At 35.9% G+C, this 27,261-nt stretch overlaps 1 protein-coding gene across 3 annotated transcripts in view; it reads right to left on the reverse strand.

Moving 5' to 3' along the window:
* FZD3 (frizzled class receptor 3) overlaps positions 1–27,261 on the reverse strand; it is a 95,461-nt gene that overhangs the window by 39,127 nt on the left and 29,073 nt on the right. For all 3 annotated transcript variants that reach the window (XM_049632371.1, XM_049632372.1, XM_049632374.1), the window contains 2 exons: positions 20,171–20,367; positions 15,275–16,292 (listed from right to left, as the gene is read on the reverse strand). In XM_049632371.1, the coding sequence (XP_049488328.1) occupies positions 15,275–16,292; positions 20,171–20,367 (1,215 nt within the window). The remainder of the gene's footprint in view (positions 1–15,274; positions 16,293–20,170; positions 20,368–27,261) is intronic.

Genomic DNA, 27,261 nt, shown 5'->3' on the forward strand with positions numbered 1-27,261 from the left:
CTCTCTCTGCCCCTCCCCCGTTCATGCTCTGTCTCTCTCTGTCCCAAAAATAAATAAAAAACGTTGAAAAAAAAATTAAAAAAAAAAAATGGTTAAGGAATGAAGGGAATTAAATTTAGTGACTTCTTACTGTGTGCTGAGCTCTTTTAAGTATATTATGTCTTTCTCAAGACAGTCTCAGAGGAAAAAAAAATTCTGTATATAAATACAAGAAGCTATGGACACGGGGTGAAAATTGAGAATATGAGGAATAAAAGTAGGAATAATGCTTTTAACTATACATTTTTACTATTATTAATCATTCTAACACAGCACCTATTCAAAAAGTTAAAAAACAATCAGGAAAAAAAACCCCAAACCTCTGAAGAACAAGTGGCCAATGGGAGAGGGGGCAGGAGAGAAAGCAAAAAAGGGTAAAGAGAGAAGGGCATTTAATCAGGGATTCTGGAATAATAATTGATTTCTGATGCAACTCACTGATTGAAGCATTAACCCAATGATGGTCTATATACATTTTTTGTACTTTTTTTTCTACTGGATTTTAGGTATGTATTTTAAAACCCCAAGTTATGCAGCTACTAGTATTTTACAGAAACTGTATTTGCTTTGCTTAATATCCAATTTTATTTCCTTGTCATTCTTTCATCTCCTATCCCTCAGAGATCATTTCATTCTTCTTGAAATACAACCTTTAGAAATGCCTTTAGTACAAGTCTCTTGGTGATAAACTGTTTTTGTTTATATGGAAATGGCTTCATTTCATCCTTGTTCTTGAGAACAGGCTGAATTCTCCAGAAGATGCAGAATTGAATTTTGGAGTATTAACGCATTTATGAGGAAGAGACCTGTGAAGCAAAGGGTTCCATGGAAGCAGGACTGAGCAAAGGAAAAGTGACCTGCCATGAATTCTCAGAAAAGCCTCCACTAACTGGTAGGGAGTCTTGGAGCAAATAATGACCTTTAAAATGTCCCACGTTGGGCCAATCGCCAGGGCTATCCCACCCTAACAATTGGTAGTTGCAGGCCATCCTAGGAAGGGATGAAGTCAGATAAGGCAGCTCTCTGAAGCTGAAAGGGTGTCTGCCAACCACACTTCCTGCAATGGAGAGTCTTTCTTCGAAGGCGATCTGGCAGTGCATCTCCATGCTTACCACAGCAGTTTCACAAGGCGCAAAATTCTGGTTGAAGTTTTTCTCCATATTTAAAGATATTATACTGTCTTCTATTTTCATTGTTGTTGTGGACTCTGCTATTATTCTGTTGGTCTTTTTTGTTGTTTTGGGTTGGGTTTTTTTTTGTTTGTTTGTTTTGTTTTTTTTTGATGAGCTGTCCTTTCTTTGTTGACTGTTTTCAAGATTTTTGTCTCTGGTGCTCACCGAAAGTTTCACAAAAGTGTTATTCTTATTTATTCTGCTAGGGGTATATAGTACCTCCTTGATCTATGGATTCACATATTTGCAGTTTTGTAAAATTTACAGCCATTACCTCCTTAAATATTGTCTCCTATGCATTATTTCAGTTTTCTCCTCTAGCAAGTCATTTCCTGGGACTCTAATTTTCCTCTTTTTAAACTTCTCATTCTGTCCTCCATTTCTCTTAATATCACTTTCATATTTTCCCTGTCTCTCTTGCTGCATTCTGGATAACTTTTTCACCTACATACACCAGTTAAATTTCTCTTTAAACGGCAGTCTAACCTGTTTTGCATTTCAAAATTCAGTTTCTATTTCAAAAATTGTTTCTAGACATCTGATTTTTTTAAACAAAAACTGTTATTTATTCCAAGTAGTTTCTTGTAGATTGGTAATCTTTGTGACTATACTATCATTTCTATAAATATTACATACTTTGATTATCTCACAATTTCAGTATCTGTGGTTCTAAGTTTGATGTTGTTATATGGAATGACTCAGTCATAGGGGCTTGTTTTCTAATGTGTTTGGGAGCGTTATATTGCCAGCTATTTGGTTAATTACTCAGTGGGGATCCTGCAGAAAAGAATTTGCTTCTGCTGATTGCCAGGACATAGAACTAACTTGCAAACACTTAAACCTCTGACTCTGGTGATCTAGGCTCACAAGGAGTACTTGACTCCCTTTCTTAACCTTAACTTCCCAGCTGGCTCAGGTCTCAATTTCCACCACCAACCCCTCAGACAACCCCTCCCCTTCCATTTGCCTGAGAGCCCCAGTTTGACCAGCCCTACTTCTTACTGTGCTGGTTCCAATTTATATTTTTGAAGTGGGGGACCATTTGGTGATCTCTCCTAAATCATGTAAGATCAGTGATGTCTCAAATAGTATATTGTTCCCAGATTTTATTGGTTCAGGCTTTAATTGTTGATGCTTCCATTCAGACATATTGTCAGGAGTCTTACTGTCATTAGGAAGTTGAGTGTATTTTTAATTTTGCTAGTGCTCTACTAAGAGACAAACTTCTTAGCTCTTTCTTTAGCAAAATCTGAAAATATCAGTGAACTCAGTCACCTGATAAAATATATAAGGTCACTGATAAAACAGGTGTGATTCACTAAAGGATACAAAATGGAAGATTTCATATTTGACATAATCGGGCAGTTGGTTAGTATTAAAAAAAAATCACACACACAAAATATATTTATTTGGAATTAACAGCTAATCATCTGATGTAAGGTCAAGGCTTTTTCTTTAATTGCTGATCTGCTAATTAATATTTGTTATTTCTTAGATGTTACAAGCTTTTCACCATCCATGATTTCCAGTTTCTATTTCTTTAAGGTGAACAGAGAACTCAAGTACTCATAAAGCAATCTATGTGCAAATCCTTGATGTTTTTCAGTCTCCTCAACCCAACTTTAACACTTTAACACTTCACCTTGCCTATATTAACTTCAATCTTTTTAAAAAGCAACTTGACTTCATCAAGTCTTTCCAAAGCAGTCAACTTAAGTTTCATGAAAATAATGCTTTCTTTTCCAATCCATTCTTCAGTGGTTTACCTAATATTTAATTCAATTCTGCACTGAAGTAACACATACTACTTGACATAAACAGGTTTTAGAATAAACATAATTTAGAATAGACACCATTAACATGTAACCCTACTGGTAAGGAAGAGAAGTCTGTAGGTATTCCAGAAAATAGTCTTCCAGCCCAAGCATCCAACATGCACTGATTATCAGTTTATTTTATAGAAGGCTTGGGAAATATCCTTCAACCTAGCAACTCAGAAAGGTGTCTGATACAGACCAAGAACAAAATGGAATCCCCAGAGAGAACAAATATGGCAGTGTACCAACAGATGAACGTTTTGTAAGAGGAGGAAAATAACTGAAAAGGATTGGGTGAAAACTCTAATAATCCTCTTTGTCTTTTTTCCCTTGCTGATGTGTCCCTTCCATTGTAAGGGCTATCAAAAGTAGGCAGCGATCTGGGAGAAAACAGGCATAAAGGGTAGTTTATAAACACTCAGCTTTAAGCCTTAGGATAAGTGTTATTATTTTCAGATCTTCACTTTCTCCAATTAAGGTACAAGTGGTAAATGTCAGATATGGCCAAGACCAGAAGTCGACCTAGGACAAAAATTTATAAAGCAGATCATTTGGCCTTTCTCTTGTTAAAAAGGGGCAAGAGGAAAGCCATTAGACAGATGGACGCACACACATCCCTTTGAAAAAAACATCACTGTAAGCAGCTAGTCAAGAATTTGGGCTTTAGAATTAGAGCCACCATTCTCTATCAGCTTTGCAAAATGTACTATAATATTCACATAAGAACATATATTTGTATGCATAGTGTTATATTTAGTGGTAAATTTAAGACATCACTTATTTTTATTTTTTCCATAGTTACCCAAAAGGGATTACTGAGACAGCTAAGTGCTCCTGTATTGAACATTTTTAATACCATTATGTAATTGAGTAAAATAATGATTCTCAGAAGCAGTAATGAGAATGAAACAGTGACAATTTACATGGGACACAAAAATGCCACAGTTCACCATGTTATGAAAGAGTAATAAAGAATAATGTTTGCTGTAGATCAGGGGTTGGCAAACTACAGCCTGCAGACCAAATTTGCTGCAATTCTGTTTTTGTAACTAAGCTTTATTGGAACTTCCATTTGTTCATGTACTGTCTATGGCTGCTTTTGTATTACACCAGCAGAGTTGAGTAGTTTTGACAAAAAACATACAGCTGGCAAAGCTTCAAATATTTACTATCGGATCTTTTACAGAAAGTTTGTTATGCCCTGCTGTAGACTGTGGCAAGCACACTGAATTATTCCTAAAAAACCATTTGTACACCAGATATATCTGAACATAAGACTTACACTAAACTCATGGCTTCAGCTATTCTGTGTAACAGAAGCCAGAATAATAGGGACTTGTATGTTTTAATCTATTTATTCAAAAGTGCCATTGTGACAGCATTTTACAACCTATATATGACAGTATTAATAGTTTTCTATAAATTTAATATTTAATATTTTATATATTTTTGTACAAGGAATATATTTTTTCAGGGAATTCTCTTTTCCTCCACTACAGACACTGAACAAATTTGAGGAAAAATTAATTTGGTGCTAGGAAGTCACAGGCAACATTTACCACTTTAAAAATTGCAGAAAAAAAAAAGATTGGTAGTACTATATATATCTACACAGAATTACTCACTGTTGCTAATGTGAGAAGTGTCCCATATTACCCATTTCCCCTATGGTCCTTTCATAGGCATTGCTGATACCTTTGGGAATTGCCTGGTAAAGTGAAGCACTCTTATCAGAAAATGAAGCTAAAATCATAACAAGTTAGATTTGACATTATTCTGCTATTTTTGCATTTTTCTGGATCAAGACTAGATAAATAACAGATGGGTTCCCTTGTGTGACTGAATTCAAATACAATTTTTTGTTTGCTATAAGATTTTTTTTTCAGAATTCTACAAATGGCTCTAATGTGAAAGTGACAGTTTTAGCTAAGCTGCTTGTATCATGGTAACATATTTCTATTACCAAAACACAGGTTCTAGTATCAAAATTCCTTGAGACACAGAGCACTGAATTGGATGGATGGAAGAGATTTTAAAAAAATGAAGGGGCAGTTTAGGAAAGGACACGTGTTCTTTTGAAAATGAATGCTTAAAAGAAAAAAAATGAAGGATAGGGATAATCTTTCTTCAAATCTCAATTATTATGTACTTATAACAGCATTACTGAAATTTTTCTTTGTGCAAGGCACTCTACTACAAGGTTTAAATTTATTGGTTCATTGAATCTTCACAGCTACCCATGAGGTAAATATTACTATATTTAACCTATTGTTTGTGTTTTACATAAGGAATTGAGCTCAGAATGTTAGGGGCAGAACATAAAGCCAGCCAATATGACTTAAAGCCCATTTTTAAACCAATATATTATGTTCAAATGGCTTTCTAAGAATATCAACAATCTTTGAGACTTTAACTATTTTATAAAATGCTTTAAGCTTCTTTGAAGGCACTAAGTAGAGGGAATTATTTTTAAAGAAAAAAACTCCCCAAGTACCTGGAAAATTATTGTGTTCTTTAAATAATACATAAGATAGAAACATATTCTAGGAATATACTCTACTGATCTTAAACTATAAAATATGCACCATTCTGACAACTCCGGCTAAATTTCATAATTAATTCTGGATTCAGGCATTAAATACTACTTTCTCAAGTGTTATTTAAAAAAAATTTTTTTTAATGTTTGTTTATTCTTGAGACAGAGACAGAGCGTGAACAGGGGAGGGGCAGAGAGAGAGGGAGACACAGAATCTGAAACAGGCTCCAGGCTCTGAGCTGTCAGCACAGAGCCCAACACCGGGCTCAAACCCACAAACTGTGAGATCATGACCTGAGCCAAAGTCGGACACTTAACCAACTGAGCCACCCAGGCGCCCCTCTTAAGTATTATTTAATACATTTTTAAAAATCATTCTTGCTAAATAGTTGGCAAGAAGTATTTTAAATATTTTAGAAGACTTTACACCAGCCCATTTTCCTTCAAATTATTTCTTCAAACTAATACATGCAATTTGCATTAAATGCAATTAGTGTTCTGAGACAATGATCAACTACTTCACAAACCTATTAAATATTTGAAACTTCAGTAACATGCAAAATGACTATTAAGCAACCTTATTTTAACTTTTTTTTAAGTTTATTTATTTTGAGAGAGAGAGACAGAGCAAGCAGGGGAGGGGCAGAGAGAGAGGGAGAGAGAATCCCAAGCAGGCTCCACACTGCCAGTGGGAAGCCTGATGTGGGGCTTGAACCCATGAACAGAACTGTGAGATCATGACCTAAGCTGACTGAACCACCCAGGCTCCCCACAACCTTACTTATCTTAGAGCCAACTTATTCAAATATTATGTTAAGTCACCTGAAGAGGCTACCCCAAGGACAACATCACTGTTTAATACGTTTTTTTTTTAATTTTTTTTTCAATGTTTTTTATTTATTTTTGGGACAGAGAGAGACAGAGCATGAACGGGGGAGGGGCAGAGAGAGAGGGAGACACAGAATCGGAAACAGGCTCCAGGCTCCGAGCCATCAGCCCAGAGCCTGAGGCGGGGCTCGAACTCACGGACCGCGAGATCGTGACCTGGCTGAAGTCGGACGCTTAACCGACGGCGCCACCCAGGCGCCCCATTGTTTAATACATTTAAAAAACTTCCCATTAGGAATTATTATCAGAGGCTGTTAAGTATTCCTTCAGGTATGCTCAGTGATATGACTTCAAATAGGAATTTGTGATCTCTGGTGCTCAATTCATAAGTCTATGTGATTCCTCTAAAGGAAAATTCTGAATAAAAACTAATACAAATTCTGGGGCGCCTGGGTGGCTCAGTCGGTTAGGCGTCCGACTTCGGCTCAGGTCACGATCTCACGGTCGGTGAGTTCAACCCCAAGTCAGGCTCCGTGCTGACAGCTCAGAGCCTGGAGCCTGTTTCAGATTGTGTGTCTCCCTCTCTCTCTCTGCCCCTCCCCTGTTCATGCTCTGTCTCTCTCTTCTCAAAAATAAATAAACGTTTATAAAAAAATGAAAAAAAAAAACTAATACATATTCTAATACTTGAATATTAAAAAAAATCATAAAGTATGACAAATACTGTATGATCCCATTTATATGAGGTACCTAGAGTAGTCAAATTCATATAGACATAAAGTAGATGATCATTGCCAGAGGTAGGGAGGCAGGGAAAAATGGGAGTTAATGATTAACGGGTAGAGAGTTTTTAATTTAAGAAGATGAAAAGGTTTCTGGAGATAGACAGTGGTGATGGTTGCACAACAATGTGAATGTACTTAATGCCACAGAACTGTACACTTAAAAATGGTTAAAATGGTAAATCTTATGTTATCACTTACTGGGGATATTTTACCACAAAAAAAAAAAAAAAAAAAAAAAAACTAACCCAGATGGCCGGTGCTATTGTTGATCAGTGGGCTATAGTTTGGATGGGCTATAGTTTGCTGACCCCTGACACAGTTTATTAATGTAACTCTGAGTAAGTCATATTATTCTTACTGCTTCACCTTCCTCCAATTAGAGTGTCAGAAATGAAGCCATACTATCTATTTCATATGGTTCTTGTGGATATCAAGTAAGATAACAGATTTTAACCAAAACGAAGTTTATACTAGTAAGACTTCATATTTACAGCACTTTTTTTTGAACAAGCAAGATTTAATTCAACATCTATTACTTAAACAAGATTGAAAAGCAGGAGTCACAAGAGAATTAATGAGATTCACACACAGATAAAGCTTTAATCACTCCTGCACTATGTTCCAGAATAGCCTCTAAACTATTATGCTAAAGACAAATGTTTTTTGTTTTTTGAAATTTAATATTTTACAGCTTTATTGATATATATTTACATAAAATTCATCCTTTTAAAGTGCACAGTTGAGAGTTTTTAGTATACTCAGAGTTGTGCAACCATCACCATAATCTAATTTTTTGTTATATATGTATCTTTAACGCAAGGTAGTTAACATATAGTGTAATAATGGTTTCAGAGTAGAATTTAGTGATTCATCACTTACATATAACACCCAGTGCTCATTCCAAGTGCCCTCCTTAATGTCCATCACACATTTAATACATCCCCCCCACTCTCCTCCTTCAGGCAGCCCTCAGTTTGTTCTCTGTATTTAAAAGTCTCTTATGGTTTGACTCCCTCTCTGTTTTTATCTTATTTTTCCTTATGTTCATCCATTTTGTTTCTCAAATTCCACGAGTGAAATCATATAACTTTCTCTGATTATGCTTCATATAATACATTCTAGTCCCATCCATGTTGTAGCACATGGCCAGATTTCATTCTGATCACTGAGTAATATTCCACTGTGTGTATATATACCACATCTTCTTTACCCATTCATCAGTCAGTGGACATTTGGGCTCTTTACATACTTTGGCTATTGTTGATAGTGCTGCTATAAACACTGGGGTGCATGTGTCCCTTCGAATCAGCATTTTTGTATCCTTTGGTATCCTAAATACCTAGTAGTGCAATTGTTGGGTAATAGGGTAGCTCTATTTTTAATTTTTCAAGCTTATCCATTTATTTTTGAGAGAGTGAGTGAGCAAAAGTGGGCAGAGAGAGGGAGACACAGAATCCAAAGCAGGCTATAGGCTCTGAGCTGTCAGCGCAGAGCTCAACGTGGGGCTTGAACCCACGAACTGCAAGATCGTAACCTGAAGTCTGACGCTCAACCAAATAAGCCACCCAGGTGCCTCTATTTTCAACCTTTTGAGGAACCTCCATACTGTTTTCCAGTTTGCACCAGTTTGCATTCCCACCAACAGTGCAAAAGGGTTCCCCTTTCTCCGCATCCTTGCCAAAGTTTGTTTCCTGAGTTGTTAATTTTAGCCATTCTGATAGATGTGAGGTAGTATCTCATCGTGGTTTTGATTTGTATTTCCCTGATGATGAGTGATGCTGAGCATCTTTTCATGTGTCTGTTAGCCATGTGGAGGTCTTCTTTGGAAAAGTATCTGTAAATCTCTTCCACCCATTTCTTCACTGGATTATTTATTTTTTGGGTGTTGAGTTTGAGAAGTTCTTTATAGATTTTGGATACTAGCTCATTATCCAATACGTCATTTGCAAATACCTTTTCCCATTCAGTTGGTTGCCTTTTCGTTTTATTGTTTGTTTCCTTCTCTGTGCAGAAGATTTTAATATCCCAATGAGGTCTCAAAAGTTCTTTCTTGCTTTTGTTTCCCTCGCATCTGGAGACATGCCTAGTAAGAAGTTGCTACTGCCAAGGTCAAAGAGGTTGTTGCTGGTTTTGTCCTGTATGATTTTAATGGTTTCCTGTCTTATATTTAGGTCTTTGATCCATTTTAAATTTATATTTGTGTATGGTGTAAGAAAGTGGATCAGGTTCATTCTTCTGCATCTTACTGTCCAGTTTTCCCAACACCACTTGCTGAAGAAAGTCTTTTTTTCCACTGGGTATTCTTTCCTGCTTTGTTGAAGATTACTTGGCCATACATTTATGGGTCCATTTCTGGGGTCTCTATTCTGTTCCATTGATCTGAGTGCCTTGTTTTTGTGCCAGTACCATACTGTCTTGATGATTACAGCTTTGTAATAGTTTGAAGTCTGGAATTGTGATGCCTCCAGCTTTTTCTTTTTCAACATTACCTTGGCTATTTGGGATCTTTTCTGGTTCCACACAAATTTTAGAATTGTTTGTTCTAGCTCTGTAAAGAATGCTGATGTTATTTTGATGGGGATTGCACTGAATATGTAGATTACTCTGGATAGTATAGACATTTTAATAATATTTATTCTTCCAATCCATAAGCATGGAATGTTTTTCCATTTCTTTGTGCTTTCAATTTCTTTCATAAGCTTTCTATAGTTTTCAGTAAACAAATCTTTTACCTCTTTGGTAAGGTTTATTCCTAGCTATCTTATGGTTTTTGGTACAACTGTAAATGTGAAGACAAAGGTTAATACTAACTCTGGGGGGAAAAATACATACTGCAGGAAATTAAAAAAACAATGTATGTATTTGAGAATTATTAATCCATGAGGTGTTAGTGTGAAATACAGCCCTTCCATCAGATTTAGGAAATTTTCAATGAAGAAAAAGAGGCCAGAGAGTCCCTAACTTGAATTAATAAAAGGTTGTCAAAAAGAAAAAAAAAAAAAAAAAAATCACAAATATGCTTGGAGCCAAGTATGAGAAACAAAATGAGTGACCAACATGGTTAATAATAGTTTTTTGGTTAAATTTAAAATGACTATGGTAACTTTTTTAAGTTTATTTATTTTGAAACAGAGTACAAGTGGGGGAGGGGCAGAGAGGGAGAGCAAGAGAGAATCTCAAACAGGCTCCATGCTGCCAGTGCAGAGCCTGATGCAGGGATCAAACTCACAAAACCGCAAGATCATGACCTGAGCCAAAACCAGAGTTGGATACTTAACTGACTGAGCCACCCAGAAGAGCCTAAAATGACTATTAAATGCACTTAAACAATTGGAAAATATTGAAAATGTATGAGTTAAGCTTTTAAGAATATAGAAAAACAAAGTAATTCTAAGAAAAGCATTAGTAAGAAAATTAGCACAGAAATAACTGAATTAAAAAGATAATCCTCTAACAAGACTGATCAAGGTAGAATAAAGAGAACATACATTACAAACAAAAAAATGGTAACAATTCACAAAACAAAACATACATGAATAACTTTATACCAGTGTATTTAAAAAGTTAGATAAAATAATATTCAAAAAAGTATATAAATTAACAAAATGCCCTAAGAAGCAATAAAGCTATGGGGCACCTGGGTAGATCAGTCAGTTAAGTGTCTGACTTCGGCTCAGGTGGTGATCTTGCAGTTCATGAGTTTGAGCCCTACACTGGGCTCTGGGATGACAGCTCAGAGCCTGGAGCCTGTTTCAGATTCTGTGTCTCCCTCTCTCTCTGCCCCTCCCCTGCTTGCACTCTGTTTCTCTCTCTCTCTCTCTCTCTCAAAAATAAAAAAAAAAACATTAAAAATAATTTTATTTAAAAAGGAGAAATACAACTATTACTATTTGAGAAACTGAAATAGTAATTTAAAAACCTAGTGTCTTCCACAACTTCTCTCTTCTTACTTTAAAGCTATTAGGACAGTTTTTAACAGGAGGCTATACCAACTCTTTCAAAGAGCAGATAGCCCCTATTTGCTGTAAAAATTATTTCAGAGAATTAAAGAAAAAAAAAACACCTCTCTTTATGAAGCTGTTATAACCTTGACACTCAGAACTGGACAATACAAGAAAAGTAAAAATTATCATAAACTATTTTACTTATGAGTATAGATGCAAAAATCTTAAAATGTAAGAACCAGAAAGCAAGCAAGAGACAAGTCTGTCCTTATTTGCAGACAACAATTCTACAAAGAATATTTAAAAGAATCTACATGATTAGAATTCAAAAAAAAGAGTTCAGCAGAGATGGATGCTTGAGCATCCATTATATTACTTACTATATGTCTATATATTTAAAACATTTTACAATATAAACTTCCTTAAAAGGAAACACATTTTAAAAAATAAACTAGAGCTATAGCATTACTATAAATACATCTCAAAAACTAAATGTTAAAAGTTAAAAAACCAAGTTACAGAAATATGTGTAGTATAGTATCACTGTATTACATATTATGTAAAACAAAGTTTTACTATAGCTCATACATATTGGCAGTTGTATAGACTTTCATGGAATGGCATACTCAAGTTCAGGATGACAGTTACCTCTGGGTAGGGAATAAGAGGTGAAGAGGCCTGGGGAAGGGTACATAGGGAGCTTCAGACAAATCTGTAAAGATTTCTTTCAAAAGTCTGAAGCAAGGGGCACCTGGCTGGCTCAGTCAGTAGAGTGTGTGACTCTTGATCTCGGGGTCGTGATTCAAGCCCCGCATTGGGTGTTGAGCTTAAAAATATTAAATAAACAAAGCGTGAAGCAAATACATCATTTGGTAAAGATTGGTACTGGATGGTTTTAAGAAGCCCATATTCATATATGTATATATACACACAAATGCGTGTAAATAACAACAGTAGGAACAATAATAGGTGAAGAAAATGAGAGCTAACATCCACGCACTTATGTAGCAGGCACTCTTCTAAGTGTGTGTGCTTCTCTACTCCTAAGAACAACCTCAGGGGATAGATTCTACTTATATTTCTACTTAACATTATCTATCTATTACTATTTTACTGCTATTATAGTCTATTATTCATTTTACAGATGAGGAACTAAAGCAGAGAGAGGTCAAGTTGGCCTAAGGTTATAAAGCTAGTAAATAATGAAAGTAAGATATGAAGCTGGGATTCATGTTCTAGGGTTTACAGCTTAATAACTATGTTATTGTTGTTAAGTCATTCTCTATTCTTTTCAGTATTCATTTCCAATGTTATTTCTATATGCTGGAAATGAAAAACACTTTTTAACCCATGACCATAAAAAGATGCATACACACACACATATTTCTGTGTAGCTCAAACTGATTATAAAGATGCTGACGGGTGCATGGGTGGCTCAGTCGTTAAGTGTCTGACTCGATTCTGGCTCCGGTCGTAATCTCGTTGTTTGTGAGTTTGAGCTCCACGCTGGGCTCAGCACTGACAAGCATGGCAAGCCTGCTTGGGATTCTCTCTCTCCCTTTCTCTCTGCCCCTCCCCCCGCTCGTGCTGGCTCTCTCTCAAAATAAATAAACATTAAAAAAAGATGTTGACAGGGGTGCCTGGGTGGCTCAGTTGGTTAAGCGTCTGACTTCAGTTCAGGTCATGATCTCATGGTTCGTGGGTTTGACCCCACGTCAGGCTCTGTACTGACAGCTCAGAACCTGAAGCCCACTTCAGATTGTCTCCCCGTCACTCTACCCCTCCCCCGCTTGCACTCTCTCTCTCTCTCTCTCAAAAATAAATAAACGTTAAAAAAAAAAAAAAAAGATGCTCATAGGGGTGCCTGTGTGGCTCAGCTGGTTAAGTATCCAACTTTGACTCAGGTCATGAACTCACCGTTTGTGAGTTCAAGCCCCAAGTCGGGCTTTGTGACAGCTCTGAGCCTGGAGCCTGCTTTGGATTCTGTGTTTCCATCTCTTTCTCTGCCCCACCGCTGCTTGCATTCTGTCTCTCAAAAATGAATAAATGTTAGGGGCGCCTGGGTGGCTCAGTCGGTTAAGCGTCCGACTTCAGCTCAGGTCACGATCTCGCGGTCCGCGAGTTCGAGCCCCGCGTCGGGCTCTGGGCTGATGGCTCAGAGCCTGGAGCCTGCTTCCAATTCTGTGTCTCCCTCTCTCTCTGCCCCTCCCCCATTCATGCTGTGTCTCTCTCTGTCTCAAAAATAAATAAACGTTAAAAAAAAATTTAAAAAAAAATGAATAAATGTTAAAAAAATATATATTAAAAAATAAAAAAAATTTTAAAAGATACTGAAAGAATTCTAGGAATGTCTTGAAAACAGTGGCATCCCAACTACTCTAATTTATCAATTTACATGTTTCAGGTTTGGTATTTTTTAGATCATCATTTCATAGTCAAATATTATTCTTTAATAGTCCTAAGATAACATATATTTAGAATCCTAAATATGTTATATAGAGAAGCATATATGATGTAATTCTACCATCTCTCTCTCTCATTAAAGGCAAAATTCCATTACTTGGCTTCAGGTCTGAAAACTAATATTAAGAGTTTTAAATAAGTCATTCTGCCAAGAAATTCAATTTCAATTATTATTATTATTTTTTTTTGGTCTCTCAGTAGGAGTTGGTTTTTTTTAAAAGCCCAGAGCTAATATTTATACAATAATAAAAATATTTTGTATAGGACTGTTTACACCGCAAAATAAAAGAAGGGGAATTGGCATTCTCAGTCATTAAATATTTATAAGCATTGATTAAGTGCTAATCACACTTTGTCCCCAGTACCACTGTTACCAGTTCTTGAAAATGTCTTTTCTCCATCTATAGCCACATTCTCAATGTTATCATCTACTAACCTACAGAATATGAATTCAGAAATTATGAAAATAAAGGGGCGCCTGGGTGGCTCAGTCTGTTAAGCTTCCAACTTCAGCTCAGGCCATGATCTCGTGGTTCGTGAGTTTGAGCACTGCATTGGGCTCTGTGCTGACAGCTCAGAGCCTGGAGCTGCTTCAGATTCTGTGTCTTCCTCTTTCTCTGCCCCTCCCCTGCTCACACTCTGTCTCTATCAAAAATAAACAAACACTAAAATAAAAATAATTATAAAAATATGAAAAAAGTTCTTGCTTTCAAAGAGTTCACTGTCTAGCAGGGGAAAGAGACAAGTAAACAAAAATTATCTATAATACCTAAGTACTTTAATAAAGGTAATTAAAACACAAAGATCAGGGGAGATGAAAGGGTGGCTGGTGCACTTTTAACAGCAAACCTGAAACACGATGAAGGAGACAGCAATGGAGACTGCTGTTTCAAGAAAACTTGTCTTGAAGGGAGGATGATAGCTAGGGGCACAGGTTCTAGAGAAGGTTTTAAGATAGAGACGTAACTTAGCATCAACTATTCTGGACTACTTTCCTTGCTTCATTCCTCCCTTAGCAATGAAATCTCAGTTTGAATGTAAGAAGAAAGTCATCGAACATTTCTAAGCCTCGAATGAGACAGATGTTTAAGAACTCTAAATTATAAAGGAAACGAATAAATTATCTCAAATTCTTTCTAGACCTAAAATTCTATGATTTCATGACTATGATTATCTGATCTGTTTAAATTCAAAGGTAAATCATAAAATATTCACCATGCAAAAAAGAAAAACTAAGACCAATTAAGGGATGAACTAGTTCATACAAGTGCATTCTATTATTTTTTCGAAACTGTTAAAACAATTCCTCTTCCGACCATCAGTAAAATTTTCACAAAAGACAGTGCCTTTTTATCAGTTGGTAAAGTGCTTCTTGCTCTCAAACCTGTAGACTTCTAAACAATCAACAAGCAAACTATTTTGTGAGAACAGAAGTAAACTGCTTAAAAGCCCATAGCTTAGACTTGTAAAAGTCATCTTTTAAAAAGAAGACGTTTATGGAAACACGTGCATTACCTTCTTTCTACAATGTATTTGTTCATTATCTTCACTTTAAAATTTTAATGTACAGATTGAAATTCATAAACAGTTTTGTTTAAAATAAAAAAACTAGCTAAGATTAGATCTTCATAGTAATATGCCTTCTTTCCACTATTACACATTCTGAAATTTAGAACAAGGTTTCCCTTACCTGATATGGACATGGAATGTGATATTCTCTGCAGCGTTCTTGTATCCATGTTGTTTCCCAGATGCCACGGTAAGCTTGCTCATAAAAGTAGCATCCAATTACAACCAAGAGTGGTACGAGATAGAGAATGCTGAAAACACCAATCCGGATCATAAACTTCACCAATTTATCTTGGTTCTCCTTTTCTAATGGAATTTCAATTCGAACTCTGTTTAAGGATATAATGCCAGCTAAGAGGAGAGAAACTCCAACTACCACATACAGGCAGAGGGGAGCAAGAACAAAATATCTCAATGCATCAACATCGTAGAGGCCAACAAAACACACGCCACTGATATTGTCACCTTCAATTTTATTCATCGCTAAAAGGATGATAGTTAGAGTTCCGGGGATGCCCCATGCACTGGCATGAAATAGCAATGCTTTCTTCTCAATAGCTTCACTACCCCACTTTGGCACAGCTGCCAAGAACCATGTGATGGTAAGAATTACCCACCAAACACTGCCAGCCATAGTAAAAAAATAGAGTACCATAAAAAGCATGGTACAGGCTTTATTATGAGATCCTTGTGTCACTGTGGAAGCCTTATACTGTGAAGGGCTAGATGCATTGCAGGCTACTCGGTCCTCAAGCAAAAACCCAATGAAGAAAATTAATGACACCATCATGTAGCAGACTGCATAAAATATAATAGGTCTTTCAGGATAACGGAATCTTGTGACATCAATCAAAAAAGTTAAAAAAGTAAACAACGTGGCAGAGAGGCAAATGATTGAAATCAATCCTATGAAGTATCGAGCAAATGAAAGTTCTTCTCTCCTAAAGTACATATTTGGACAAGGAGGTGAACAATCACGCACGTGTAAAAAAGAATAACCAAGATCAGGATCAATTTTCAATTCTCGAGGACACCAAAAACCATAGTCCCTCTGCACTGCCACTGGAGCTCCTTCAGTAGGATCACCAGCTAAATTCAGATCCACAAGTCGAGGATATGGCTCATCACAATCTGGGAACCTAAAAAACAAAACAAAACAAGATGAGAACCATTTTCACTTACTGGGAAATCTATGGATACCAAACAATTTGGATTTCCAAATTTAGTACTCATGACCTTATTGATTCTTATATCCTTAGAGTACAATCACATTAAGTAGGAATAAAGTAAATGTTGATATCTTGTTTATGGGTCATACAACTAGATTTTCCATTGTTGATCAAAAAAGGATATGGTTTGGGGTGCCTAGGTGGCTCAATCAGTTGAGCGTCCGACTTCAGCTCAGGTTATGATCTCATGGTTCATGGGTTTGAGCCCCACGTCAGGCTCCGTGTTGACAGCTCGGAGCTTGAAGCCTGCTTCAGATTCTGTGTCTCCTTCTCTCTCTGCCTCTCCCCCAGCCCCCACTCACACTCTGTTTCTCTCTCTCAAAAAACTAAATAAAAACTTAAAAAAAATTTTTTTTAAACTATATGGTTTTATACTTAATTTTGTTTTGGCTTCAAAAACTTTTTTAAAGTTTATTATCTTTTTAGTAACCGCTATACCCAACATGGGGCTCAGACTCATGACTCCTGAGATCAAGAGTCCCATGCTCTTCTGACTGAGTCAGCCAGGTTCCCCAAACAGTACTCTTTATTACAATAGTCTAACATAGCCATCAATAAGTAACACTGTATAAAGAAACTATTTCTGACATTATCTATTTATTATCTCCCACTACTACCGTAACTACTAGAATTTTAGTTCTGTAAGAACCAAGACTATATTTTGTTCACTACTCATCTTCAGGATCTAGACTAGTGCCTAGCACAGGGGACACATCCAATTAACATTTGTTGAGTTAATGACTGTTGAAGAAATATATACATATAGACCTAACCCAAGTAATTAGAAATATGACTAGCAGCAGTGTGGAAGACAGACTTGGGCAAAAATGGGAGCAGAGATACTAGCTGAGCCAGAATGAAAACCAGATAAGGTAGGGGCACCTGGCTGGCTCAGTCGGTAGAACATACAACTCTTGATCTTAGGGTTAAAAGTTCAAGACCCACACTGGGTGTAGAGATTACTTAAAAATAACAAAATCTTAAAAAAAATAACATAAAACAAAGACAAATAAGGCAGTGGGAATGAGACAGACATGAAACTGATTAGATAAAAGCAACAGTTTGTAACTGATTGGATGCGGAAGCTAAAGTGAATGAAGGAGAAACAGAAGATAACTTATAGAGAATTAAAAAACGAGCAAAGGAATAAATCAATTTTAGGTCTGTTGAAACTGAGGAATTTAAGACAAATGCAGGTTAGAATTTCCAAAATGGATGCTAGATACGCAGATTTGGAACTCAGCAGAAGAGTCAAGTCTAAGATTTAGGTGTAGGAGTCATTAGCAGATGAGTAAGAGTTAAAATGAGTGAGATGAGATCATCCAGGGAAAGCACATAGAATAAAAACGAATAGGTACAGAACTCTGTGAAGCACCAATATTTAAGGTGTAGAAAGAGGAACAGGATCAAAAAAAAAAAAAAATTGAGAATAACTGGTTTGAGAAGTAGCCGACCACAATAGTTCATACATTAAGGCCTAAATGATTTTCATGAAAAGAGGGCAAACTGAGGTTGAGGGGAATATATAATAAAGGCAAAATATGGGTTTGAAGCAAGAGATATAGATTTGGCAGAGATGCTGAGAGTAATAAACAAATTATTCTGTTGATCAAACTGGAAATTTACCAAAGACAAACAGCAAATAGAACGGCTATGGTTGGCATCATTAAATATATAGCATAATTAATCTGTTGGAAATTGATTCAATGGATCCAGCTGGGGATCTGAACAAGTTTAGTAGAAGGAATGAATTGAAATTGCTAGCAAGAATGTTATTACAAGTGATGGGCCACAAAGCTTAAGCTAAGTAAGGAAATAAATGAGATTAGGAAGAGGGATATGAGGAAGGGGAAATACAAATCCAAAGTCTGGGAGTGTCAATTAAGTTCAAGAACAGCAGACAAAGGATTTGAGCAATGCAGAAGAATGAAAGGTTGTTAGGGGCGCTGGGTGGCTCAGTCGGTTGAGCGTCCAACTTCAGCTCAGGTCATGATCTCGTGGTTGAGGAATTCGAGCCCCGCATCTGGCTCTGTGCTGACAGCTCAGAGCCTGGAGCCTGCTTTGGATTCTGTGTCTCCCTCTCTTTCTGTCCCTCCCTCGCTCATGCTCTGCCTCTGTCTCAAAAATTAGCAAACAGTAAAAAAAAATAAAAAATAAAAAATAAAAAATAAAAAAAAAAAAAACGAAAGGTTGTTATGAAAGACCACCGTGCCAGACTTTAAGGTTTCAGAGTTACTCAATCCCAGACGACAGTAAGGACATAAAATAGATTTAATCCCAACAAAACAAAGAAATAAAGATAATAATGAGATGTCTATACTTGTATACAAACTGTTAATATAAAAGACTACTAAACAGTGGGAGTTAATTACAAGAAACAAAATAGGGTTCTTGCCCAAGCAATTCATAGCTATTATAAACACCAAGAAATTAACAGACTTCTAAAAGAGGAACTATAAACACTACCATATTCTTGGGGAGAAGGTGGATGAATGGCTACATGGGGCTAGATAAGAAAACAGGTTAAACATGTGGGAAACAGAATAAATAAATACAAGAAAGCAAAATGTCCGTGAACTGACTAGGAGAAACTAATATATGTTTTATTTCTTAAGTTTTTCAAATGCCAGATGAGAGTAACAAGTCCTGCTATTAACCTACCTCCAAGGGCCATTGTTAGGTGGTAAACAAAATTAATTTTAAACATGAAGGAAAAAAGAATGTTCACTGCAGCATTATTGATAACAGCAAACACCCAGAAATAACTTAAGTGACCATCAACAGGAAATGGTCAAATTGCCCTAGAATATTAATACCATTATGTAGCAATTAAAAGGAATGAACCAAATCTACACATACAACTATATATACATATAAAAAAATTAATGTTGTTTATAGATATGTATATATGTAGCAAGAGTATAAAAACAAATATAGGAATGATTAACAACACAATCATTATTACCTCATCTCTGAGGAGGAAAGAAGGGAATGAAATCAAGATAGGTACCAAGAAAGGAACTTTCAACTCTATCTGTATTGTTTTATTTGAGGGGAAAAAAAAAAAAAGTGACTGAGGCAAGTATCACAAAATGTTAAGACTGGATAAAGTTAGACAACAATAGGTACATACCCATTTATCTTACTATTCTTTATCCTTGAAATACTTCACAATACAGAAAGGTACATTATCATATAAGAAATACAGTATTACTGTACACGTTATTACTCTCATATAAATCTGTAAGACTGTCTAGTAAACATCTTTGAATCTTTAGAAAATGCTTACAATCTATATTTGGAAGTGATCTGAAAAGTATCTGACATTTTCTGATTCTGGTTTGCTAATACATGACAGAAAAGCAGAGTTGACAGAACTTCTTTAGTCATTAACACATTTAAATCATATGGATACTTAACTTCCATTAAATCATCATTAAAGACATTTAATGGTGAGGTAATGATTATTTTCTTCTCTATATTTTCTAACTGCATTACTCATACTTGTATAACCAGAAATTTTTTGAGGAAAAAAATTGTCTTGTTTTTCTTCATTCTTTTAAAAATTTCTTCACAGAAACGTTTTTTCTTTTCTACCTTTTTCATTTAGTGATTCCAAGTCCCTAAGGAAATGAACAGTTCATAGGTCATGAAACCTCTGTTCAAAATTAAAACTAATATATGCTACATTTCAAAAGTTTTAAAAAACTGATGAACTAGAAAACAAGTAATTTTAACATACTGCAGCATACCATAAGTAATGATCTATGAAAATCTGATTTTCGCACCTACTGCATTCCATATCTTCAGGCCAAGGAACACCAAACATCTCCATGAGCTCTGAACACTCACTGTAAGCCCGCTGACACAGCCTACGACAGGGAAGTGTGACACGTCCATATTCCATACAAATAGGAGCATAGAGTGCACAAAGAAATGGCCGAAAATCCCGAGAACAATCCAGATTCACCATTGGGTGGAATGGCTAGGAAAAAGTTAAAATTGAATAATTAGAGAAGGAGTTGTATACAAGTTAAAGTTTACTATATGAAATATTACAAGATTCTTTTTTTTTCCATTTTAAAAATGTCTGGAGGTTATTAAACTTTTCTGAAAAAAAGATTTTGTTTTTCTAAACAAAATCCTCTTAGCTATATCCCTGAAGAGTCTGAATTGGTTAAGACTGAGTTATATCTCAGAATCTAAATTTTAATTCTTAAAGGTGATATTAATGAAGAGGCAGGGCTCAGAATCACATTATGATCCATTTTACATATGAAAATAAAAATTCATGAAAGATATGCCAAAAGCTCAAAAAGTGATTACTGCTTGGTGACAGGATTTTAAGAAATTTTGATTTTCTTCTTTTCATGTATTTCAATTTCTACATTTTCTTCAACTAACAAGTATCAACAGAGAGCAGACAAAAGTTAAAAGAGGAAAGGGAGAGGGGGTGGAGGAAGAGAAGTAGTTATACATAGCAGTAGTTATTTTGAGCGTAAGGGAGAGGGAAGAATCTTTCACATTTGTCCATATTTTCTTGTTCTCGTTACATTAAAAATTTTATAGAGAGTTCTTTGAACTCTGGTATCGCATAATGTAAGCAGAAATAACACTGTAAGCTGATATTAAGGAAACAAAAGGAAAAAAATAGCGGCGCAAACATAAAACCATGTTAAAATAATTATAACCACAAGAATAGATCAAATATCCCAATAAATGTGCACCTGAGTTTTTGACTATCAAATACATTTCCCACTTATTTATACAATAATTTCAGAGTCATTGCTGATTTTGATCTGGTAACACATATTTTCACCACTAAGCCTTTCTACTGAGTAAGAATCAATTTCTACATTGATATATAATATTTTCCAAAGGTCCGCCATACACAATGCAGTCAGAAAACCAAGAGTCACTTAAGGAAACTGATGTCAAAGAAGTTAACTGTATAATGGATGTGGTAACCAACAAATAACAACAAACTGTATATGGCCATCACTTCCATGAATGAAGGAATAGTTTATGTTATACCAATGTTTCCATCAAGAACAATTTTAAAATACAGAAAAAAAGTTTAAAAACACCTATTTAAAGCTACTGAAGAACTGCTGAAGTAAAAGAACTAAAAGAACCAAGAATACAGAAGAGCAGGGAAACATGGAGAAGTGGCCTGATAAATGCAGCCACTTTTCCAAGGAGGCATTTGTTGAAATTGGGCATAAGGCAAGAGGCCGTGAATCAGGCTTTGACTGGGCTGGTGCTAGAAAACGGAGAAACCAGCAGAACTGTGGTGGTCTTACAAGGCTACAAACAAAATTCAAAACAAAAGGAATAACACACAGGTGAGAAGGGCAAGTGCCAAGGATAGAGTCTGACACACAGCCAATTTTCCCTTCAAGAAATTTGAAAATTCTGAAGCTGCATAAGGAAGGACACTAAGAAGCTAGGCAGAAAACCTCTGAAAAGCAGAGTGGAGATTTTGGCAGTTTTACATGCTGGATTAGAGTTCAAGTTCTGCCAGGGGAACTGAACATACCAGACTCAGCCTCTGAATGGCTATACTCGAGTTGCAGGAGCAAATCAGAGGGAGGCAGAGACCTGCCAAAACTGTAACCCAGCCTCAACTCAGCTCACTTCCTGATGGAAGTAAGGTGATCTCCCATTTATCTGCTTATCAGAAGAAAGGGTGAACCTCCTCTGGAGCTATATGACATCATCTGGAACCTCGCCAATATTTTGTAATATCTAACACTCAATAAAAAATTACTAGGCATTTCTAAAAACAGGACCACATTGGGCACTTGGGTGGCTCAGTCGGTTGAACAGCCGACTTAGGCTCAGGTCATGATCTTATGGTTAGTGAGTTTGAGCCCTGCATCGGGCTCTGTGCTGACAGCTAGGAGCCTGGAGCCTGCTTCAGATTCTGTCTCCCTCTCTCTCTGCCCCTTCCCAGCTCATGCGCTCTTTCTCTCTCAAAAATAAACATTAAAAAACAAAACAAAACAAAACCAGGATCATACGATTAAAACCCAGAAAAAAAATTACATCGATTTGGTGACCCAGCTATTGATCTTAATACACAAGACTGTATATAATTACATCAAATATATTCAGGGAAACAAAAATGTATTTTATCAGAAACTAAAATCTATTATAAAAGGAATCAAATGGAAATTCTATAACTGAAATATACAATCTGAAGAACTCATCAGATCAGAAGACAGAATTGGCAAAACGGAACACAAGACAATAGGAAATATTCAAACAGAAGCACACAGACCGAAAAAATACATAAAATAATAGACGTGTAAAACATGGAAAAGTCTAAGATATGCATACCTGGAACCTCAGAAGGAGGGGAGAGAGAGAATGTGCAGAGGCAATGTATAAAAAGATGATGACTGAGAATTTTCTAAAACTAATTGAAGACAACAACCTACAGATTCAAAAACTTTTACAAACCCCAAGGATAAATACAAGAAAATCACACCTAGGCAAATGTTATCTCGATTGTTGAAAACAGAAGAAAAATATCTAAAAAGCAGCCAGTGTTAAAAAAGACAACTTACTTTTAACAGAGCAACAGTTAACATTCAGAGCTTGCTTTGGAAAACCATAAATCAATAGAGCTTCAAGAGCTAAGAAAATATAACTGCAAACCCATAATTCTATAGCCAGCAAAAATATCCTTCATAAATGAAGGCAAAGTAAAGACATTTTCAGACAGACAAAAATGGGAGAAAATAGGTCACCAGCAAACCTGCACTACAAGGAATACTCAACAGTTCTTTAGACAGAAGGAAAACGATCAAAGATAAAAACTCCAGAAGTACTTAAAAGAAACAAAAGGGGTGAATATGTGGGAAAATATAAATGAATACTCCTTGTACCAATAACAAAATAATGCCTTAAAATACATACAACCCACAGGTATATTAATATATAATAATCAAATGGAAAAGACGGGAGGCCAGAGGAACACTAATGGGGTAGTGGTTTAAACAATGATTTTTATTAGAATATTATATATTATAAGTCATGGGTACATATCAATTTCTATGATAAGCAATAAAAAAATGCACAACATGGTAAAAGAGAGGCAAACAGAGTAACACAAAAGGCGGCAAAACTGGAGAGAAAGAAACACAAAACAGTCTGCACATATTGAAATCAAATAGTAAGACAGTAAATATTAACCCAAGTATATCAGTAATTACTTTAAATATACATGGACTAAAAACTCTAAGTAAAAGACTAAGAGTTTTGGACTAGGTAAAAACAAAAACAGGAAAAAAAAACCCAACTATGCTGTTTACAAAAGACATTTTTCAATATAAGCAAATGGGTTAAAAATAAAAGAAAGAGGGGCACCTGGGTGGCTCAGTAAGTTGAGTGTCCAACTTCAGCTCAGGTGTCATGATCTCACAGTTTGTGAGTTTGGGCCCCGTATCGAGCCCTGTGCTGTCAGCTGAAAGCCTGGAGCCTGCTTCCAATTCTGTGTCTCCCTCTCTCTCTGCCCCTCCCTCACTCACACTCTGTCTCTCTCTGCCTCTTAAAAATATATTTAAAAAAAATTTTTTAAATAAGTAAAAGAAAGGTAAATGGTAATGGAAGAATTAGCCAAAGGAAAGAGTAGATTTTATGACAAGTGTTCCCAGAGATAAAGAGCATTTCATAAGACAAAGAATCAATTCACTGATCCTAAAAAGCAAATCTAAACATATATGCACCACTTAACATAGCTTCAAAATATTTTAATCAGAAATATACAAAATAAAAGGGAAAATGTACAAACCCACACTCTGAGCGAAAGACTGATACACTTCTTTCAGTAAGTGACAGAAGAGTGAGGCAAAAATTCTGTAAGAATACAGAAAATCTAAACAAGCCAACTACAAATTTGATCTACATATTTATAATCATGATGCCCAACAATGACTGGATCCTATTTAACAGACACATGGCATCTATCAAAATTGACCATATTCTAGATCCTAAAAATCATGCCACAACAAAACAGAGAACTAAAATCATTCATAGAAGGTTCTATGACTAAAATGTAATTAAGGTAGAAAAAAGTTACAGAAAAAGCCCAAACCCACTGTTTGAAATAGCAGACAACAAGCTTGTAAATAACTCATAATCAACAAAAGGAATCATAATTGAAATTTAAATTGTATAATTACATAGATTATATAGAGAAGTAAATAAAAACAATAAAATAACAGCAAAAGCTGTACCGAGAAGAAATTTACAAGCCGATATACACATATAAGAAACTAAGAAAGCCTGAAAACAAGCAATGATATTAGCACCATCTCCAGAAGCTAGAAAAAGAGTGGCCAAACTTAGAGAATATAGAAGACAGACAATAATTAGGAAAAGAAAAGGGAGGGGAAAAAAAAAACCCCAAATCTCAAATTACCAATATCAGAAATGGAGGAGAGAACATTACTAGAAAAATAATGTAGATATCATAAATAATAAATTTGATATGTTAGATGAAATGAACAAATGCCTTGGGAAAAAATTAAAATTTACCAAAACTCAAAGAAAATCCAGTCTTCTATCTACAAAGAAATTTAATCCATTATTAGCAATGGCCCCCCCTCAAAGAAACCCCTAAGTTATGATGTCACTAGAAAAATGTATCAAACATCAAAGCAAGAAGTTGCAGTAATCATACACAAACTCTCTCTAAAAAAGGAAAAAAAGGAACCTTTCCCAATTCATCTTATGAAACCAGAGTAATTTTTATAACAAAATCCAACGGGACTACCTAAGAAGGAAAATTATTCTTCATGACCATAGATGTAAAAATCATATCCCAGTATCAGTAAATTAATCCATAATATATAAAAAGTCAATATACCACACTAAATGCATTTTTCCCCAAGGATTAACATCTGAAAAACCAGTTAATATAATTAATGTCATTAATTGAAAAAGGGGGGGTAATCACATGATCCATTAAAAAGCTGTAGTAAAAGTATTAGATGAAATTCAACATCCATTTATTATGAACTCTTAAGAGACTAAGAAATTTCCTCAAATCTTATGGCAAGTATATACATCAAACCACAGAAAACCTCATACTTGTTGGTAAATTATTAAAGGCTTCCTGAGATCAAAGATGAGACAGAAATAACTGTTACCACTATCTTATTTAACACTGTATTGAAAGTCCTCACCAAGGCAGTAAAAATATAGGAATAAAAGGTAAAAGAATTAGAAGGCAAGAAATATAAAAATTAAAGGTATATGGATCAGAAAGAAACTATCATTATTCAGAGAGGACTTGTGTTCTAGTTACCAAACTTTTATCTCTGTTCCACATTCACTCTTCAATATCAATGCTCTATGATAATAGATGGGATTTATGTCACCACTTCTCCTTTACAGTAAGCATGTGTTTAAACTTTCTCAATAAAGAGTGTTAGAGGAACACTGCAGGACAAAGGGGGCTTCCTTGTTGGTTGTGGCTGCTGTGCAGTCAGGCAGCAGTGCAAATGTAAAGAAATCTATGGTGCTGTGTCCCAGCCATGTGCCCAGAAATGTCTCTTAGTAAGTAGCCTCACAATCACGACATAGCCTAGTGACACCCTTCCTGCAGCCCTTCCAATATGGACACTGCATGCTTGAGGCCTCCTACCTGCGGCAGTGCCTTGACTCCCTCTATCTACTCAACCACCAGCTAACACTTGCCTATGTATGCCCTGAAGAACTGCTTCTTGCTTGCCCAGCAACCATGGACCAGCTCTGGCCCAGGCAACCCAGTGAACGTCTCTGCCATCCACTGAGTTGCAACTACATCATCTACAATTAAGGTCTGAGCCTTGGTGTTTGGAAGTCCCTTCCAAGATTGTCCCTCTGCCCTAGAGAGCCCTACTGAGCTCTCTCTATATTTTATAAATACTCTCCTATAATGGCTTATTATTTTTATTATACTTCCCTTACTTAAATCATTGAGTGTGTCTGCCTTTGTTTTAAACTTTTTTTTTTAATGTTTATTTTTGAGAGAGAGAGAGGCGGGGGGGGGGGGGGGGGGGGTGCCAGAGGGGAAGAGAGGGAGACACAGAATTTGAAGCAGGCTCCAGGCTCTGAGCTGTCAGCACAGAGCCCGACGTGGGGCTCGAACTCATGAAATACAAGATCATGATCTGAGCCGAAGTTGAACGCTTAACCAACTGAGCCACCCAGATGCCCCAAGAGTGTCTTCTAATAGAACCAGACTAATAAAAACCTGTCACAAAGAAAATCCAAAATAATCTATAAAGCATTAGAATAAATGAATTTACTAGGAACACTGGATATAAAGTCAATAAAGATAAAAGCTATGTTTCTACCTTTCAGCAATACACTAAAAATGAAATTAAAAAAAAAAAAACAATTGAAATTAAGAAAACAACTTCAGTTTAAGACCATCAAAAGGAAAGTACAGCATCCTATATTCAGGAATAAAGTTAACCAATGTGGTGCAAGACAGAAAACTACGACGTGTTACTGAAAAAAACTGAAGACTACCTAACAAATAGACATCCTATATTCAGGAATTAGAGGACAATGTTGTTAAGATGGCAATAGTCCTTAAAGTGATCCAGAGATTCAATTTAAACCCTTAAAATGGCAGGTTTGTTTTTTTTTTGCAAAAATGGAAAAGTTGATCCTAAAATTCCTATGGAATTGCAACAGAGTCTGAACAGATCAAAACAACCTTGAAAAAAAGAACAAAGTTGGTGTACTCATACTTTCCAATTTCAAAACTTAACATAAAGCTATAGTAATCAAAACACTCTGGTATTGGCAGAAGTCTAAACATGCAAAAGAATAAAGCTGGGGACCCTGTGTTATACCACATACAAAAATTAACTCAAAA

The sequence above is a fragment of the Panthera uncia genome, chromosome B1 (assembly GCF_023721935.1).
Source record: "Panthera uncia isolate 11264 chromosome B1, Puncia_PCG_1.0, whole genome shotgun sequence".
NCBI lineage: Eukaryota > Metazoa > Chordata > Mammalia > Carnivora > Felidae > Panthera > Panthera uncia.